The sequence below is a fragment of the Macaca mulatta genome, chromosome 14, assembly GCF_049350105.2.
Source record: "Macaca mulatta isolate MMU2019108-1 chromosome 14, T2T-MMU8v2.0, whole genome shotgun sequence".
Lineage (NCBI taxonomy): Eukaryota > Metazoa > Chordata > Mammalia > Primates > Cercopithecidae > Macaca > Macaca mulatta.
The window spans coordinates 14,222,501-14,242,482 of record NC_133419.1 but is presented as its reverse complement, the minus strand read 5'-3'; the positions used below and the strand labels follow the sequence as shown (position 1 = coordinate 14,242,482).

At 44.1% G+C, this 19,982-nt stretch overlaps 1 protein-coding gene across 2 annotated transcripts in view; it reads right to left on the bottom strand.

The window, feature by feature from the left end:
* The window catches only part of OSBP (oxysterol binding protein), a 42,678-nt gene extending 23,185 nt beyond the window's left edge, over window positions 1–19,493 (bottom strand). The window contains exons 1-8 of one of the 2 annotated variants that reach the window (XM_077960446.1): window positions 19,029–19,493; window positions 14,773–14,895; window positions 13,813–14,021; window positions 11,922–12,172; window positions 4,036–4,234; window positions 3,679–3,781; window positions 3,255–3,309; window positions 2,928–3,059 (exon numbers count right to left, since the gene is read on the bottom strand). In XM_077960446.1, coding sequence (XP_077816572.1) covers window positions 2,928–3,059; window positions 3,255–3,309; window positions 3,679–3,781; window positions 4,036–4,234; window positions 11,922–12,172; window positions 13,813–14,021; window positions 14,773–14,895; window positions 19,029–19,384 — 1,428 coding nt within the window. In that variant the 5' untranslated portion in view covers window positions 19,385–19,493. 2 annotated transcript variants of the gene reach the window in all.
* Window positions 19,494–19,982: the final 489 nt, after the last annotated feature.

Below are 19,982 nucleotides of genomic sequence, written 5' to 3'. Positions count from 1 at the left end.
CGCGCCACCACGCCCCACTAATTTTTTGTATTTTAGTAGAGACAGGGTTTCATCATGTTGCCTAGGCTGGTCTCGAACTCCTGAGCTCAGGCAATCCACCCACCATGGCCTCCCAAAGTGCTAGGATTAGAGGCATGAGCCACTGTGCCCAGTCGAATTTTTTATTATTTGCAGAGACAGGTCTCCCCATGTTGCCCAGACTGGTCTTGAAGTCTTGGGCTCAAGCAGTCCTCCCCAGTCTCCCAAGTGTTAGGATGCACCCAGACCAATACTTTTCTAACAAAAATTCTACGTATTTATACATAAACCTATTTGTTTTCCAAGACCCAGTTAATTAATTACTTCGACATCTGCTGAATGATTTACACATGCCAGGCACAGGGCTAAGCATGGAGGATATAAAGACTATCAAGATGTAGCCCCTGATCACGAGGAATGCAGTCTATGAAGAGGCAGAAACTACACATTGGTCCATAGCTTCAAGAGGGTAGGGGGGAATGCTTCTGTATTTTTGTATGCTAAGTAGCTGGCTTTTGACAAAACCTGTAGCCACTTGCCCATCCCCACTATCCATTCTTCCCTTCTTCTACAACTGGTAGAACCCTTAATTTTTTACAAGGTCATGTCATCCAGAACAGAAGTCTTCATTTCTAGCCTTCTCTCCAGCTACCTGTGGCCATATAGCTAAGTTTTAGCCACAAAGCTTTAAGTGATAGTGATTTATGCAACTTCCAGGAAGCATCTTCTTGGTTTTTTGAGACAGAGTCTAGCTCTGTCATCCAGGCTGGAGTACTGTGGTGTGATCTCAGCTCACTGCAACCTCTGCCTCCTGGGTTCAAGCGATTCTCCTGCATCACCCTCCCAAGTATCTGGGACTACAGGTGTGCACCACCACGCACGTTTAATTTTTGTAGTTTTAGTAGAGATAGGGTTTCACCATTTTGCCCAGGCTGGTCTTGAACTCCTGACCTCAAGTGATGCACCTGCCTTGGCCTCTCAAAGTGCTGGGATTACACGCATTAGCCACTGCATCCAGCCAGGAAGCACCTTAAAAGGTACAGCCTTTCCTCTTTTTCCGTTTTCCGGCTGGCTGGAATGAGGCTCTGAAGACTCAAGCTGGAGCAGCCACTTGGGCCTGCGGACTGAGGCCAAAGGCAGCAGAGCCCCATGATAGAAAGAAGCCTGGCCCTGACACCACAGAGTATGGCACTAGCCCTGGACCACCTACTTCTGGGCTTGAACACAATAATGAGTTAAGTCAACATTTGTTTAAGGCAGAGGGTTGACAGCTTTTTCTGTAAAGGACTGGATAGTAAATATTTAGGCTTTGAGGGCCATATGGTCTCTGCCACAACCACTTAACACTGCTGTTGTAGGATGAAAGCAGCTGCAGATGATATGTAAATGAAAGAGTATCACCATGCTCCTGTAAAACGTCATGGATGTTAACATCTGAATTTTATCTAATTTTCACATCACAAACTATTATGCTGTTTGTTGAGCCCTGGCTTAAACTGATATATTCTGATTTTTTTGTTTTTGCATCCCCAACCCCACAGCTGGCCTCAAGAATTTGTTTCTTTAATAAATTGAACCTATATCTTCTATACCTAACTGAAAACTAGGGCAACATCAGGCAAATAGTAGGCACCCAGAAAATACGTGTGACATGAGCAAGCAGTGATACACACTGTTTACACCATAAACAGTAGAACTTGTTGGAACACAAAGGAGAGACATTTCATCCTGATAGGAAGCACTGGAGGAGGTTTGCTGAAAAAGACACACTATAGCTGCATCCTGAAGAAATGGGTATTAGCCACAGCAGAAAAAAGGTGGCAAGTGTTGATAGGGAACTGACAGAAGTCCATGCAGAAAGAGCAGTATGTACAAATGCCCTGAGGGAAAGGACAGGATGCCTGAAGGTAATCCTAATGACTAGAACTCCGGACATGTGGGGTGGAGCCTTGCCCATGGGGAGGAGTTACCAAGCCCCCTAAGGTATCTGGACTATGCTGAAAGCAATGAAGATCCAGTAAAGGATTTTAAGCTGAGGACTGATATTTGCCATTTTTCAAAAATCACTCTGACAACAGTGTAGACAGACTGGAGGAAGACATGACAGGGGGCAGGGAGGTCAGCCCAAACACCATCTTTGCCATGGGGAGGGTCCTCATCTTTCTGGTTTGAATGAACGATTTTTGCTTCGGTATTCCCTAAGCCTTTGTCTGTGTTGTACTTTCCATAATACTATCACAGAAAATAATGTTTTCTACCTGTTTTCATGTCTGTCTCTTTTAAACTACATGCTTTTTTTTTTTTTTTTTTTTTTTTTTTTTTTTTTTTTGAGACGGAGTCTCGCTTTGTCGCCCAGGCTGGAGTGCAGTGGCTGGATCTCAGCTCACTGCAAGCTCCACCTCCTGGGTTTACGCCATTCTCCTTTCTCAGCCTCCCGAGTAGCTGGGACTACAGGCGCCCGCCACCTTGCCCGGCTAGAGTAGAGGCGGGGTTTCACCGTGTTAGCCAGGATGGTCTCGATCTCCTGACCTCGTGATCCGCCCGTCTCGGCCTCCCAAAGTGCTGGGATTACAGGCTTGAGCCACCGCGCCCGGCCTACATGCTTCTTGAAAACAAAAACTATGATGTATTTATCTTTGCATGCATGTCCCCAGTGCATCTAGCATAGGAATTTGCTCAAAAATAACTGTTACTGAAAATACACATCTGATTCTAGGTGATCTGGGAACATATCAGATCCAGAGCCAAAATTAAAGCAGCTAAATTTAAGGAACAGTTTATGACTGTAAAGGTAAAAGAGACCATGCCACACACTGCTGCACAAGTGGGTGGGGCTGTCATATCAGCACTCTTTCCACTGAGGCTTGAGAGGAACTCCTGGCAGCAGCTCCAGTGTACAAGAGCCTTACCGGCATGGGGATCTTAGAGAGTTCTTTTCCAATGCAGTTCTTCATGATGCTCCATAAATTGAGGCTATAGTTTGGCTTGTATGGTATTCTGGTTCTTTTTTCCTTTTTGGTCTCCTCCAGCTGATGCTTGTACTGAGAGCAAAAACAAAGCCATTCAACCACCCACAAAGAACAGAAAACCTGGTATTTATAACCTTCCCTTCCCCCGTGCTAAAAAAAGAAAAAAAAAAATCAGTTTCTCTTAGCACTTCACCAAAAAAAAAAAAAAATTCCTTGGGAATCACAACCCACGTCCCTCACCTCTGACAACTCCCATATAAGAGTTACCTGTTCATCAAGGCTGATGTCACTGCTGGCTCCACTGATATTGCTGCCAGTACGTCTGTACGGATGGGAAACACAGGAGAATGAGAACAAAAACCAGAACTAGAGTTTGGTCCTGGACATTTCTTTACAAAGCAGAATGCCAAGTGTACTGTATAAACTTACTGATGGGTGATCAAATGACAACATTTAGAACAGGAATGAATTTAAATATCTCTGGAGAATTTGTTTATGTAAAAAAGCTGACACTTTTTCACTTATGAAAAAGGGCCCATTCTACAAACAGATCTTGAGACAAAAAAGAAAAAAAAAAAAAAGGAAAAGGGCCCAGACTGAATATTGACAATTATAATACTCTCACTGAAATGTTTTTAACCTTTTGATGGCCAAATATGTTTAGTTTCTTCAACAATCAAGGATAACTTACTTGTGGCCCAAATTTTCAGGCATGGTGATGATCTCAGGTGCATCAAAAAATTCATTCTCATCATCTTCATCACTCATGTCCCCTTTGCCAGAGCAGCACTGATCTACAAGAAGAAAAGCCCCATTTGTTGACTTTGGTTATCTTTACTAAATGTCTGATAGAGCAAGTTCTTTTAAACACTAGCCACAAACACAGCAAAAAATGGTAGAAAGCAGTGGAAAATCCAGAATAAATCAATGGGTTCCAATTCCATTTCACACGAGTCAGTGACTGTGGAGAGTTTGGAGTTCTCCTATCAACTGCAGAAAACCATCTGGCTCACCTTAGACCAGGCTACCTGAGAGCTAAGCGTCTTACCTTTACCAGAACCCACACTGCCAGGAGTGTTTGCCGGCAGCACCGTGGCTCCTCGGAAGGCCCTCTCCAGGTGATTATGCTGCTTCGCCAGCTGCTCAAGGGTCTCTTCCAGTCGGATACGCTGGTCTCTTTCGTACTGTAGTGACTTTTGCCATTTTTTACTATGGGTCTGGGCTAACATGAGGAAATCTCTGCAGGCCTGTATGGAGAAAGCGTTGACTGTGTCACCTCAACTAGTCAGTTTCCCCTCAGGCTTCTGCAAGCCCATTGAGTAACCTTATTCCGGGAACTTTTAACTGGCAAATTACAATGAAAGACTTTCCCTTTTATGCCAAGGTATCAGGGACAGCTAGCTCCATGCTGAAATCAAGGTCAAACCCAGAAAAAAAGTAAATATGGTTATCACGGTTCTTTTATACTTTCCTGGTCATAAGAACCAAACAAACGCCAAGTGAGCAGTAAACCTAGACAAAGTATTTGTGGCAACATCAGAAAGAGCAGGTATGTGAACTGCACCAAAAGTAGAGAACTGTTGACTGAAAGAAGGATGAGTGCACACACAGGATAACTACTTTCAACAAATTCTTGACTAAACTCAAGTAACTGAAAGCTAAGGAATTCAGACACCAAGAACAGAGAATCTACACTGAGGTAGTCTAGTATGGGGAAACTCATTTTGTTTTTATTTTGGTCACTAAGAGAAACAACTGACCTTAAAAATTAGGAGCCTCCCAGTGTGCAGGAAGAAGGGTTAAAAAGAAAAATATTAGAAGCCTACTTGAAAAACCAAAGAAGGCATTTAGAGAAAAAACCCACAAACATGATTATACCAAGTCCCTCCACTGGCTCCCCACTAACATGAGGATCAAATACTAACTACTGGTTATGAACATAAAGGGACCTTCACAATACTGCCTTGTATTCTCCTCGCCAGGCAGGTGTACTTAGCACTGCACCCTACAATGCAGCCACACTGAATTGTTCACCATTTCTTGGACACAGATTTCGGGGCACAGGCTGGAGTGGAAAGCAGATCACGGTTCAATGCAGCCTCAACCTCGCCAGGCTCACGTGATTCTCCTACCTCAGCCCCGCCGAGCAGCTGGGACTACAGGTATGTACTACCATGGCCGGCTAATATTTGTATTTTGTAGAGATGGGATTTTGCCATGCTACCCAGACTGGTATCGAACCTATGGACTCAAGCGATCTAACCATCTCGGCCTCCCAAAGTGTTGGGATTACAGGCATAAGCCACCGTGCCTGGCGGTGGACACAGATTTCTTTCAGGCCTGCCTACTTCAGCATATGCTATTCACTCTACCTAGAATGCCCATCCCTATCCCCTGTTTCTAAGAAAGGGGAAATATTTCTTTAAGATCTATGGCAAATGTTACTTTGTGACACCTCCCCACCAGTCTCATAAGCAGCCAGTCTCTTCTCTACATTTCCATTGCATTTTGCACAAACTTCTATTTTACACATGCACGGCAGTATCGTGACTGATTTTCTCTCTCTCCAGATGGATCATATGCAATTTAAAGACACATTTTTGAGCTTATTCATATATAGATCTCCAGCTCCTAATTTAGTTGCTCTGTACATAACAGGGACCTGATAAAGTTTGCTTAATAAATAAACAAAGGAAGGAGGCAAGCAACGTAAGCTTAAAAGGCTGTTCCCTGTTATATAGAGAAGCTAAAAGGTAAACAGGATATTTACTCCCACGGTTTCAACCATTGCCTATAGGTTAATGGTTACTAAATCAGTAATTCTAGCCCAGCCCTCACTGAGATTCAGAATAGAATATCCAACTCCCTATTCAACGGCTCAAAGTAACTTCAAAATTAATGCGTCCCAAAGTGAACTCATCACCTTCCGTTTTTGTTTGTTTGTTTGTTTTGTTTGTTTTTTTCTTTAACACATGTTCTTGCTCTGTCACCCAGGCTGGAGTGTAGTGGCACAATCATGGCTCACTGCAGCCTCAACCTCCCAAGTTCAACTGATCCTCCTACCTGAGCCTCCCAAGTAGCTGGGACTACAGGCATGAGCCACAATGCCCAGCTAATTGTTGTAGTTTCTATAGAGATGGGATTCTGCCATGTTGCTCACGCTAGTCTTTCAACTCCCAGGCTCAAGGGATCCACACCTGGGACTACAGGTGTGAGGCACCACGCCCAGCCTCATCAGTTTCCTATGTTATCTCTGCTTTTCCCTTTGATGTTCCCCAACCCAACTTTCAGGGCCCTCCCAGTTGTCCAAGCCAGAAAATTAAGGAGCATCCTTGTCTTACTTTTGTCTCCTTCCTCATAGCCAGTAATCAAGTCCTACTGATTCTTCTTTAATATTTAAAAAATCTGTACACATCTTGCCATCCTCCATACTCAGAAACAGTACAGAGTGCATACTCTGGAGTTGGACTGGTAGGGCTCAAATCACAGATCCTTCCCACTATCTAGCTGTACAAACATACGTAAGTTATTTTACCTCTCTGTGCCTCATCTTCCTTTTCCATAAACAAATAATAACAATAGAGTACCTCATAGAGTTGCTGTTTTACATGTAAGCACTTAGAACCATATTAGGCTCACAATAAACATTCAATAAGGTGTTATTATCATCATAAGCTGGGCATGGTGGCACACGTATATAAAACACTTTGGAAGGCCAAGACAAAAGGAGTACCTGAGGCCAGGAGTTTGAGACCAGCCTGGACAACATACAAGACCCCATCTCTGTATAAAAATTCAAAAAAGATATAAAAATTTTAAAAAGAGGCTGGGTAGAGTGGCTCACACCTTTAATTCCAGCACTTTGGGAGGCTGAGGCAGGCAGATCACCCAAGGTTAGGTGTTTGAGACCAGCCTGACCAACACAGTGAAACCCCATCTCTACTAAAAATACAAAAATTAGCCAGGCATGGTGATGTGTGCCTGTCCCAACTACCTGGGAGAATGAGGCAGAAGAATTGCTCGAACCCAGGAGGTGGAGGTTACAGTGAACCAAGATTGTGCACTGCACTCCAGCCTGGGTGACAAAGTGAGACTCTGTCTCAAAAAAAAAAAAAAAAAAAAAGTTGAGTGTAGCGGCTCTGCCTATAATCCCAGCTACTCAGGAGGCTAAGGAGTGAGACTCACTTGAGCCTGGGTGCTTATGGCTGCAGTGAGCTCTGATGGTGCCACTGCACTCCAGCCTGGGTGAGAGAGCAATACTCCGTCTCTAAAAAAAAAAAAAAGAAAGAAAAAGAAAAAGGCCAAGCACGGTGACTCATGCCTGTAATCCCAGCACTTTGGGAGGCGTAGGCAGGTGGATCACGAGGTCAGGAGTTCAAGACCAGCTGGCCAAGATGGTGAAACCCCATCTCTACTAAAAACACAAGAAATTAGCTGGGCATGGTGGTGTGAGCCTGTAGTCCCAGCTACTTGAGAGGCTGAGGCAGGAGAAATGCTTGAACCCGGGAGGTGGAGGTTACAGTGAGCTGAGATCACACCATTGCACTCCAGCCTGGGTGACAAAGCGAGACTCCATCTCAAAAAAAAAGAAAAAAATTATAACTGCATCAAAATTGGTCTCATCTTCTAATCCACTACTACCAAGCTTAGTATGATCTGCACCCCTTTCTTTCCCCCACAATTAACTCCTCCCAAGCCTCATGCTAGCTACTTCCTTGCCTGACTAATAGTCAATTACCAGCCGTTTCCAGACTCTGGGGAAAGGGATGGATCTGAATATCCCATACCAGTACCTGGATCAAAGCTTCTCCCTCATTCCCTTTTATTTTATTTTATCTTATTTTATTTTATTTATTTATTTATTTATTTATTTATTTATTTATGAGACAGAGTCTTGCTCTGTTGCCCAGGCTATAGAGTGCAGTGATGTGATCTCAGCTCACTGCAACCTCTGCCTCCTGGGTTCAAGTGATTCTCATGCCTCAGTCACCATGTCTGGCTAATTTTTTTATTTCTTTTAGTAGAGATGGGGTTTCACCATGTTGGCCAAGCTGGTCTTGAACTCCTGACCTCAGGTGATACACCTGACTCGGCCTCACAAAGTGCTGGGATGAGGCCACCATGCCTGGCCTCATTCCCATTTAGTAATACTGACTGCAATTAAAATTTGCCAGAGATAATCATATGTCAGGCACTTCACATCAATTATCTGACAGAAGTCTTTCAACAAGCCTTTCAACAAGCCTTTGAAGTATCTACTAGTATCATTACCATTTACAGATAAGGAATTGATGTCACAGAGGATGCAGGTTGCCCTGAGTTATACAGCTAGGTCACAGAGGCAGTTGGACAGGATGCAAGTTGCCTCAAGTTACATAGATAGGTCATGGAGGCAGCTGGCCTCCAGGCCCCAAGCTCTAGCTTGCCTTTCTTCATAGGAAGACTCTCACTGCTCCTTCAGAAGTTAGTTGAGGAAATTAGAGAAATTTCCTAGTCTGAGCCAAATACTTCCGAAGTGCTATACCACAGTGGCCTGTGCTCATTTCTATCAAGTCACTTAGCATAGTCCCTAATGATCCCTTTACTTCTTCAACCCTCACTAAATAGTGATCTTCCTGAGGACACGGACCATATCTGCCCTCAGCAATATCCACTAGCACAAAGTTTGTGAAACACAGCTCATGCTCAATAGATGGCAGATGAATATATTAAAAGTGTCAAATTTACTTCTCTGGTTAGATTCACTTTAAGAGTTAGAAAAGTTCTATCCTAAGCAGTCAAGAAACTGAAGCAGACATAAAAAAGAACAATATTGGCCGGGCGCGGTGGCTTAAGCCTGTAATCCCACCACTTTGGGAGGCCGAGATGGGCGGATCACGAGGTCAGGAGATCAAGACCATCCTGGTTAACATGGTGAAACCCCACCTCTACTAAAAAAAAAATACAAAAAAACTAGCCGGGCGAGGTGGCAGGCGCCTGTAGTCCCAGCTACTCAGGAGGCTGAGGCAGGAGAATGGCGTAAACCCGGGAGGCGGAGCTTGCAGTGAGCTGAGATCTGGCCACTGCACTCCAGCCTGGGCAACAGAGCAAGACTCCGTCTCAAAAAAAAAAAAAAAGGCCGGGCGCGGTGGCTCAAGCCTGTAATCCCAGCACTTTGGGAGGCCGAGATGGGCAGATCACGAGGCCAGGAGATCGAGAGACGATCCCGGCTAACACGGTGAAACCCCATCTCTACTAAAAAATACAAAAAAACTAGCCGGGCGAGGTGGCGGGCGCCTGTAGTCCCAGCTACTCGGGAGGCTGAGGCAGGAGAACGGCGTAAACCCGGGAGGCGGAGCTTGCAGTGAGCTGAGATCCGGCCACTGCACTCCAGCCTGGGTGACAGAGCAAGACTCCGTCTCAAAAAAAAAAAAAAAAAAAAAAAAAAAAAAGAACAATATCATGTCCTTTGCAGTAACATGAACGCACCTGGAGGCCAACATCCTAAGTGAATTAATGCAGACACAGAAAAAAAAAAAAAGTGTTCTCACTTATAAGTGGGAGCTAAACATTGGGTACACACCAACACAAAGATAGAAAAAATAAACACTAGGGATTCCAAAAGTGGGGAGGAAGAGGACCAAAGGTTGAAAAACTACCTGTTGTGTACTATGTTCACTACTTGGGCAACGGGATCATTAGAAGCCCAAACCTCAGCATCACGCAGTATACCCATGTAACAAACCTGCACACATGCCCCTTGAATCAAAAATTAAATTAATTTTTAAAGAAGAAGTTGAGTGAAATATATTCTTCCTTTGATATAACTTTGCCAGTTTGGAGCTGTGATGCTCTAACATGTTAATTTTTAACATGTGTATTATACTCAAGGCCTTGCTGGTATCATCTAAAAGGTACAAAGGAAACAACACAGGGATAAAAAAAAGTGTATTTTAAACAATAAGTGGCTAGGAAAAGGGCATAGGCAGTGCAGCAAGAGAGTAAAGAATGAAAACAGAACTCACCTCTGACTTCTAAGAGATCATCCCCTTTAACACAAACTCTGGACACTTAGAACTTAGGGAAGAATGTCCCCCAGTGAACAAAGATGAGTACATTTTCGAGAGAACAATTGAAACTAAAGTTTTAGTTTTATAAAAGGGTGCTTTACTTTGCAAAATTTTTACATCAGAGTAAAAAGAAAATTATGGAGTGGGGTGTTCACCTGATTTGGATAAAAGGTGGCATTCACTCTCAGGAGACCATTGTGCCGAGTTGTTTTATTTAAAAAGTATACGTATGGCCGGGCACGGTGGCTCAAGCCTGTAATCCCAGCACTTTGGGAGGCCGAGATGGGCGGATCACGAGGTGAGGAGATCAAGACCATCCTGGCTAACATGGTGAAACCCCGTCTCTACTAAAAAAATACAAAAATCTAGCTGGGCGAGGTGGCGGGCGTCTGTAGTCCCAGCTACTCGGGAGGCTGAGGCAGGAGAATGGCGTGAACCCGGGAGGCGGAGCTTGCAGTGAGCTGAGATCCGGCCACTGCACTCCAGCCTGGGCGACAGAGCGAGACTCCGTCTCCAAAAAAAAAAAAAAAAGTATACGTATTTACTATTTAATTGACTGTATGACTTAATGAGGTTTTCCTGATCACAAGGGGACTGGAAAACCAGACACACAGTCTCCAGGAATACACGACCAGACATCAGAAACACAGGCACCCTGAATGGCTGACTGGTCAGTCCTAGAAGATAATCTTCCTGCAGTTCCTAAGTGGAGAATATGTCTTTTTACCTTCTGTGAATCACAGCACTGAACAAAGTGTTAAACACATCAGAAAAACGATGTTAAAATAAAGGTTATAACAACTTTCTAAGTAAGAAAGGGGTTAAATGAGAAAAATGATACTTTCCCATGGTCATGGGAAAATATCTTTGACGTTTAGGGGTGACATGAACTAAACTAGTTCAAAGCAGATGATATATCTTACTATGACATACCATAGCACCCTAAACAAAACAAAAGTCTGGCACTAGAGAGGTAATTTCACCCCACTTAATTAGGAAAAAAAATCTACCCTGCATAATTTCTCACAGAGTACTCTTCTCACTTATGAAATGCCTTTGAGTGTTTTTATGTAGAAGGTAACTAAAACAACCTGCCAGGCAAGAATCAGTAGAGGAAAAGCAGCACTGTTTAAAACATGTATTCGTTTCATACATATCAATACATCGGTAATGCCATTGGTGCTCTGTTTACTCAGAGTCTTGCACCCAAGTAGCTAAAATATTCTGAAAACCAACAACAGCCACCCAAGTTAGGAGTCATAAGGACGCTGAAGTTTTACCACCCTATTTAAAGAAAGGTGCCCAAAGTTGAATATTTTGTCTTATCACCAAAATTATCCTTGAATTCAAGGACTAAAGATGGGAATAACTAGTATTATAAGGTTCTCACTAGTACCTGATCTAGCCTCACTTACCACCCTTTATGCCTGAATGCATTAGTAAAGTAAGGAGATGACTCTAACTTAAAGCTCAAAGAACATGACAATGGACTTAGGGAGATCTTTTAGTTCCAACAGATGAAGTGAGACAAAAATAAATAAATAAATAAATACACACATAAAATCACAACCTAGAGAAATTAAGGGACTCAGCTAATACTGATCAGATGTCCTAGTGGTTGTAGAGCAGTCAGTGCAGGAACCCTGAACTCCTGATTCCAGCTGAAGCAAAAACCTCCTGATCACTGAAGCAGAGCGTGAAAGTCATTCAATCTGTACAGCCTGTTCTATTTCATGCAGTAAACAATGTAACTTAAAGCCCTTGAGCAGTGAAGCAGGCCCTAATGTTCTGTGCTTTATCAATTACAATTTTTAGGCGTTTGGGGAGAATTATGTTTCAAAGAGGGAATGAATCAAAAAGCCACACAGACACCATCTGCACTCACGTTGATCATGGCATTGGATGTTATCCTAAAGAGTGTGGCTCGTTCGTTGACCTGTTTGATCTTTTCATTGCTCTCAGCAGGCAACTTCAGTGACTCTAGCTCACTGAGGGAACGCTGCAGAGCTGTGCCATGCTTAGCTATCAAGTCATTGCACGTGCTCAAGTCCTCTACTTTGCTGGAGAGGGTCCGAAGGGTATTCTGCAGCTCAGTCTTGTCAGTTTGTGAGACAGACTCTTCATCTCCTGATTCATCTGCAGGAACGAAAAGAAAGGTTACATGAATCCAGAACCAGGAGTAAGAGTTGGAACCCTACCTACTCTGTCCAGAAACAAACCAACATTCCTCATGCTGTGTGCATTCTGACTCACTGAAAACTTGCCATTACCAGATGGTTTCTCTACAGTGTGGTCCACAGATCACCTGCACCACAAACACCCTAGGCCCTTCTCAAAGGGGCAGAGTCTCTAGGCCCACCCCTAGAGACTTTGATTTAGCTGGTGTGAGGCAAAGCCCAGGAATCTGCCTTTCTAATAAGCTGCCCAGGTAACTGATACACACTGAAATTTGAACACCACTGACCCACAAGACAGAATGGAAAAGCTGAAAGGCTCTCGGAATTGGGAATTAATTACTGAGCTCTTTAACTCTAGCTTGAGGATTCCTATCTAGTCCAAGCTAACTATTATTGCAAATCCACTAACATCTGATAGGTGACTGATGGGACCTGTATTAAATGAGTTGAGAATCACAGTCTAGCTCTTTGTAGACAAAGTCCACATCACAAAAAAGGCCATCAATTTGTCTTCTGAAAGAGAGCTCAGAAACTTCATGACTAAAGCCACCATGAAAATAATGCAAAAACTCACTTTAAATAGCTCTCCAATAATAAGTCAAGTATAGAAGCTATGTTGTACCTCTCATACTCAACATTTCATAACTGCAAACTGGTTTTCTAGCAGTGTCACTTCCTTTGGAGGAGCTAACATCAACACTAAAATCAAAGCAAGAAAAAAAAAAAAGATCTGTCCTTTATGCTAGACAGAGAGACAGGGCCAAAGTCAAAATATAACTTACTACCAAAGATTTACAAACCAATGAATTCTCCTTTCACTGATGAATGAACATACAGTATGGGAAATGACAGGGGATAAGATAACAAAGTCAGCAGGTGACCATCTTGGTCGATGCTAGGTAAACAAGCTCAGTATGATTAAACTATCAACATATCAGGGGAAAATCCTACCATTTTCCTTGAAGAATAATCAAAACATAACTTGATTGCTCCTTTTAGTTAACTAATGCAGCAAAATGAAGATTTTTCATAGAAAATATCACATATACAGTTTTTGGCAGTCTACTAAAATTGTTTCAGCTTAACTAACAAAGGGTTAGGTAAGAACATATCAGGAGAAAAAGCATGAATAGCTCCAAATTGTGAGGTATAATACTCCCAAGACTGACCCAGCAATAAAATCATTATTTCTCAAAATTTTAAGGTAGCCAATTAAAAGGCAAAAGAACAACTGTTATGCCTCTAGGACAGAATTTTTCAACCTTGGCCAGATAATTCTTTGTTTTGGCGGCTGTTTGGCATAGTATAGGAGGTTCAGCAGCATCCCAGGCCTCTACTTTCTAGATGCCATAGCAGCTCCCTCCCTTCAGCTGTGACAACCAAAAATGTCTCCAGACATTGCCAAATGTCCCTTGGGGAAGAGAATCAACCCTGGTTGAGAACCATCACTCCAGCAGAAATACTGCATGAAGATGAGAAGCTTGAGACATCTAGGATATAGGTGATAATCAAATGACACAGCATAACGATGACAAACAAAATCTGTGCATAAAAGGGGCAAACAGAAAGTTCCCCAGGCAGGTGTTCTTTGCTCCTGACCTGACTCTGCCAGCATCTTCACAGCTTTGGCCTTGGCCAGTTCCAGGGCCGTCACCCAGCGCTGCCGCTCAACTTCTGAACTAGCTTTCAGATGGTAGGTCTGAGCGCCCCCATTGGAAATGATGAAGTTGCAGGAGTCCTCCACAGTGATGTTGGCTGTGGCGAGGTTGATGGTACCACGGCAGGTATGTCTCATTTCTGCCTTTGATCTGCAATAACAAGACAAAGACAAGTTAAACAGAAAGTTGATGGTTTATTCTTTTTTTTTTTTTTTTTTTTTTTTTTTTTTTTTTTTTGAGACGGAGTCTTGCTCTGTAGCCCGGGCTGGAGTGCAGTGGCCGGATCTCAGCTCACTGCAAGCTCCGCCTCCCGGGTTTAGGCCATTCTCCTGCCTCAGCCTCCGGAGTAGCTGGGACTACAGGCGCCCGCCACCTCGCCCGGCTAGTTTTTTGTATTTTTAGTAGAGACGGGGTTTCACGGTGTTAGCCAGGATGGTCTCGATCTCCTGACCTCGTGATCCGCCCGTCTCGGCCTCCCAAAGTGCTGGGATTACAGGCTTGAGCCACCGCGCCCGGCCGGTTTATTCTTTATCACATTCCATTTCTTTTCATAACTCTGAGCTCCCTGAAAATATGCTCGTCTTAGGAATCAGAAAGTTCTGGTCCCTCAAATGGGTCCCTAAAATTCGAGAAACAATTAGTAGGGATTTCCTTTCAGAGCCTATGGTATTGTTTCTGAGTCAGATTTTCTTTTTTTTTTTTCTTTTTGCATTGCTGTCCCTCTTACCATTTTCTTTTTAGAAATAGGCTTTACAGGCCAGGCGCTTGTAATCCTAGCACTTCAGGAGGCCGAGGTGGGCAGATCACCTGAGGTCAGGAGCTCCAGACCGACCTGACTAACATGGTGAAACCCCATTTCTACTAAAAATACAAAAAATTAGCCGGGCATGGGGGTGTGCACCTGTAATTCCAGCTACACAGGAGGCTGAGGCAGGAGAATCGCTTGAACCCGGCAGGGGGAGGTTGCAGTGAGCTGAGATCGCACCATTGCACTCCAGCTTGGGCAACAAGAGCGAAACTCCGTCTCAAAAAAAGAAAGGAAGAAAGAAAGAAAGACGGAAAGAAAGAGGCTTTACTGAGGTATAACTACATGCAATGTTAATTTAGCAATTTTAAAGGTACAACTGAATGAGTTTTGACAAATGTAAACAATTGCGTAACCACCACCACAATCAAGATGTAGAACATTTCTATCGTCTCAATAAGTTCCCTCATGCCCTTTTGCAGTCAGGAATTATCTTTCACTTAGCAAGTTATAATTATAAATTGCCCTATAACCTCATGCAATAGTCTCATTTCCTAAGAATAGCTCCATTTTATATATACCAAACCATCTCGCTCCTGACTGTAACTCAGCCCAAATGAGAATTGTTACACCATGCTTAGAATTATATTGCAGAAGTGTAAAAAAGCACACTTAAATGTTTAGAGTATGAAATATTGGCTATGGTTCAAATGATATGAAATAAGATTAACTAGCTTTCTGGGGAAGTAAAAAGGAATCACCAAGTGTTTTAATCTTTCTGGAAAATGTTCATTCCTAAGGTCCACCATACTCTACTGGTGGGAACTCCTAAGCCGTCTATTAATAGCTAGGAAAGATTCAGCAGATCTGCTCTCAGAGGCCTGGGTGTAAAAATTTTCCCGATCTCTACTGACTGACAGTTCTATTAATAGACTAACTTTTGAACTTTACAGCATTACTTGGTGACAATAAGCTATAAGACACTTCACATAAAACACCAAGCTTCACATAAAATATCAAGCTTCTAGCACAATCGAGTGTCTAACACAAACGCTGTCATTTCCCTACCACCCGCTGGTTATGCCCAGGAACCTGCATGTTGAGACTGCAGTTTTCCCTGTACAAATTGGAATACAGAGGTCAAAGTCCTTTGCCAACTGCCACAGTACAAAACAGAGCCATTTCCCTTTTAGTGGAGTTAAGCAGCCAAACACACCTGGCATATCCAGAATTCCTGCATGCCAGAAATGGCACGCACCCCATAAGATCTGGTATGTCTGAGAAAGTCTGGAAGATAGGTTTGTTGTTGTTCAATTTCTCACATGAACTGTTCTTCCTTCCTCAAATGCACACATGAGTAGTATGGGAAGGCCAGAGGGGTCTCAATGGACTGGGCCATTTTCCATCTTCTGCACCTGCTACATTGTAACATGAATCCGTTTTTTCTATTCTTACCTCCCCACCCCCAAGCTTCAGTTACATTATGAATAATGCAGGCTGAATTACAGATGCACAGCTGACAGGCCAGCTTGCTATGTTCTCTACTCCAAGGATACTACTTGGACCTTCTTCCACATTCCTCCTTATTGGAGCTTTTCACAAACCACTTCTTAGGAATCTCTTCTGCCTGGGTCATCATTGTAAACTAAAGAAGTTTCTCAAATTACAAAAAGTCTGTAGCAGTTTAAAAAATACCAAGGAACTCTGGGAGTAAGGCAGGCTTGATCTTGGAGCTCTTGCGTTTGGGCAGATACACTTATGATTATAAATGATTAGTGCGGAAGCTGGAAAGACACGAATCTCAGGGTACAAGAGAGGTTCTTCAGGCACTACAATATTAGGTGGTATTTTCTGACCAGAAAGTTCTTCCCTGAAAAAGCTAGCTGAAATAGTAATTCAATCTCTAGAAGCCAGCCAGGAAAACTAATACTATGGCCTGTCACGATGTTTCTGGGAGAGCTGGGATTCCATATAAGGTTTTAAATAATGAGACATCTAAGTAACTGGGTACGTAAGGAAGCCCAGGATAGGTAAAAAGAAGGAAATGGTTTGCCAAGGCCTATTAGGACAGCTCATCCGAGGATGGATCTAGGAAGTACACAATCCCACTTAAAAGGAAAACAGTATTTTGGAAACAGTATATATAAGAAACTGCAGGTTTTGGAGGTATGAAAAGCAGGAGGAATGACACTTGTCTAGGTAATTCTTGGAGGAAGATGAGGACCAGAAGAACCCTGCAGGAAAAAATAACTGCCAGTATACTTGATAGGAAGTATTTCAGTGCAATTTTGAGGGTAGTGCACAGATCGATAACTCTGGATCCCGCTGGTTTGTTTATGGCTGGGACCGTCTAAGTTGGCTAGGGCAGGCCTATGGCATATTTCCCAATATGTGGTTTGGTGTGTTTGGGAAGGAGTTGTATCTGTACTCAGACAGGTACCACTAGCTCTTGTAAGGGAGAAAAGTGGTAACAAATACTTAAAGAGACAGCAACATATAAGTTATTAGTGTCTAAGATCACTACTGATCAACACAAGTACTGATCAAAGAATCCACTGGCCTGGAAAGTGGATCTGGTAAGAACTTGGATGAGAAATGACCACACATGAAGGCCCTGGGGTGATATACAATTTTTGAAAACGCAAAAACAGTAATATTGACTTGCTACCCAAGTCAGGATATAAAGCAATTAAACATTAAAATGATGGTCAATAATAACAGGAAAACATGAACTTGAATGAGAGAAAAATCTGGGGAAATTAAAATTTTAGATTTGTAATCTAAGTTTAAATGGATGGTCCTGGATAGTTAGAAAGGGTTATAGTTAAAATCAATTCTGAATACAGTAATGCAAATGAAATATACAATTATTCACAACTGTTGATGAAGCAGTGAGGATGAGCTATCTAACGCATTTTGCCGTGTAAGAGGACAGGTAAGAAGAATGTGTTCCTGCCAACAACCTCCAATTCCCACCTTCAATTTCTCCTCAAAATTCTCTAAGAGCCACTACAGTGGAGTTAATGGAAAAGAGACTTGTTCAGCCTAACTCTCCGGGTGGCAGAATGATTCCTGGTGAAGGAAAAGAAATACAGAGTGAACTGCTCTTCAACATCAGTGTTTTCGGTCTCAAAGAGGATGGTCTCTGGAAAAAAGTATTTCCATTGGAATGTCATTAAGCAAAATATCCCTTAAAGGAGATTTTTATACTTTTTGCATAAAATACACATAGTAAGCATGATCCATAAAATTACTCGCTATTGATAAGCAATTATCTCTGTAACTGACTGATTCATTTAACACTAACCTGAGTTTTAGGTTAGATTAGTGTGAACAGAAGTAGTTTCAAATCCCAACTCCTCCAAAACCTTGGGAAAGTTGCCCATGCTAAGTCTGTTTCCCTCATCAGTAAGATGGGAATATTTCCCAACTCCTAGGGTTGTTGCTGGGAGTCAACAAAATACTGTAATGAAATACTGTATATAAGACACCTAGACACCTTGTGAGCCCTCAGGAAATGTCTACGCCCTGTCCCCAAATCACCTATCTTAACTCCTCTATCCTTTTTAGCCCCAAAGCATGCTATGTGATGGCGATGGCCAAGTTATAAGTCACCATAAATATATATTAAACAGTCCAAAACACCTTGTTGAACAGAAGTAATCATACCAAAGACATGGATTCTTCTTTTAATAAATGTTAATCCCAACTAACCAAAAAATCACAGAAATACTGGGTAAAACACTTAATCATTTCCACGGGAGGAAGTGGGGCAAGCAAAAATAAAAGCAGCACTGGGGTGCACATCTCCATTGTGGGCTGTCCAGAGGCAAAAGCGTATGCAAAGTCTTGGAGAGATAAGGCAGAAAGGGGACGGAATACCAAAGCCACCCAGTGTGAGTGATGCCCTTGTGTCTCAATGTGAAGGAAGCAAGGACGGGCACATCAAGAGCTACGAATAACCTTGAGTTTTGGAGACTGGGCACTGACAGCTAAAACTTAGGACTTCCAATGTAAGTTCCTTGGGAGGAGTGCCTCGGGTTTGCTCTGCTGTGTTCCCTTAGTACCCACACCAGTGCCTTGCTTGCAGAATTAATAATTGCACCCACGTGCTGGTGGAAATATAATGGAAGAACAGACGCTCTCCAAACAATTGCTGACTGGAAAGGCCGGGAGTGAAGGGAAGATAAGGCACCAAGGGTGGGTAACCCGAGGGAAGGTGAGGTGTAAGTCCAGGGGCTTTTCACTTCGTGACAGTGGGGTCCGACCCCCGGGCTGTCAATCCGCACAGATGACGAAAAGGGGCCTGGGGCAACCCTGGCTGCGGTGCCGGCTGGCGGTAATGCCGGCGCTGGGACTGTTGGCAGCGATGGGAGAGGCAAGGTGAGCGACGGCGCCCCGGAAGCAGTTACCTGTAGTAGCTCAAGAGCCCGTTGCTCAGCACGAACCACCGCCGCTGGTAGCCTTTGATATAATTGGTCCATTTGAAGAGCCAGCCCTCTCGAGCCGAGCCCGAACCCCCAGCGCCCGAGCCGCCCGAGCCCCCAGTCGGCGGCGCAGGGGCCGGGCCAGCCGCTGCCACTCCCCCGGCCCCCGGGCCTCCCGCCGCCGCCGCGACCACAGTCCCTGACGCGGCCCCGGAGCCTGGCCCCGCGTCTCCGCGGCCGCCGCCTCCTCCCACCACTGGGGGACCGGCACCGCCGCCGCCAAGTGCTGCAATGGCTGCCGGGCCTGGCCCCACCACTCCTCTCAGCTCCGTCGCCGCCATGAGCCGCCGCCGCCTGGAGATACAGGACCGGAACCGCCTACGAGAGCCGCCGTCGCCTCCCGGAGCGCCCCACAACGCTACCGCATCAGCCACCGCCGCGCAGCGTCCCCGCCCCGCCAGGCGAGCCGCGGGGAGGAGGGCTCGACCGCCGGGAAGAAGGACGTCGATTGGTGCCGCTGAGTGTCACTTGAGGAAGACCCCGCGGACATTGGCATTTCTCTCGGGCCTGTCATTCTACAGCGCCCAGTGAGAGCTTGGGGTGGGACGCGTCCTCCTGGCCCACCGTCGATTGGTTCAGATAAAGGCCAATCAGACATATGAAGAAGTTCATTGGTGCTTTCCTGAAGTTTCCAGGGCTCAGGGAGGACGGGAGAATGCGGGGGTGCCCGGCCAATCTGATCGCCGATTGGCTGGTGTTTCCGCCACTCATTTCAGTTTATGCTCCTGTCACTGCCACGTCACCCCCTCCCATCACTCTTCTCATCATCCTTTTCCGCCCTTATGGATTGGTGGTTGGTATCAGCTGCTCCCCATTTTCTACCATTTACTGAACGAGTTGAGGAAAAAGGGAAGGAGTCTTGTCTTTACATCGTCATTT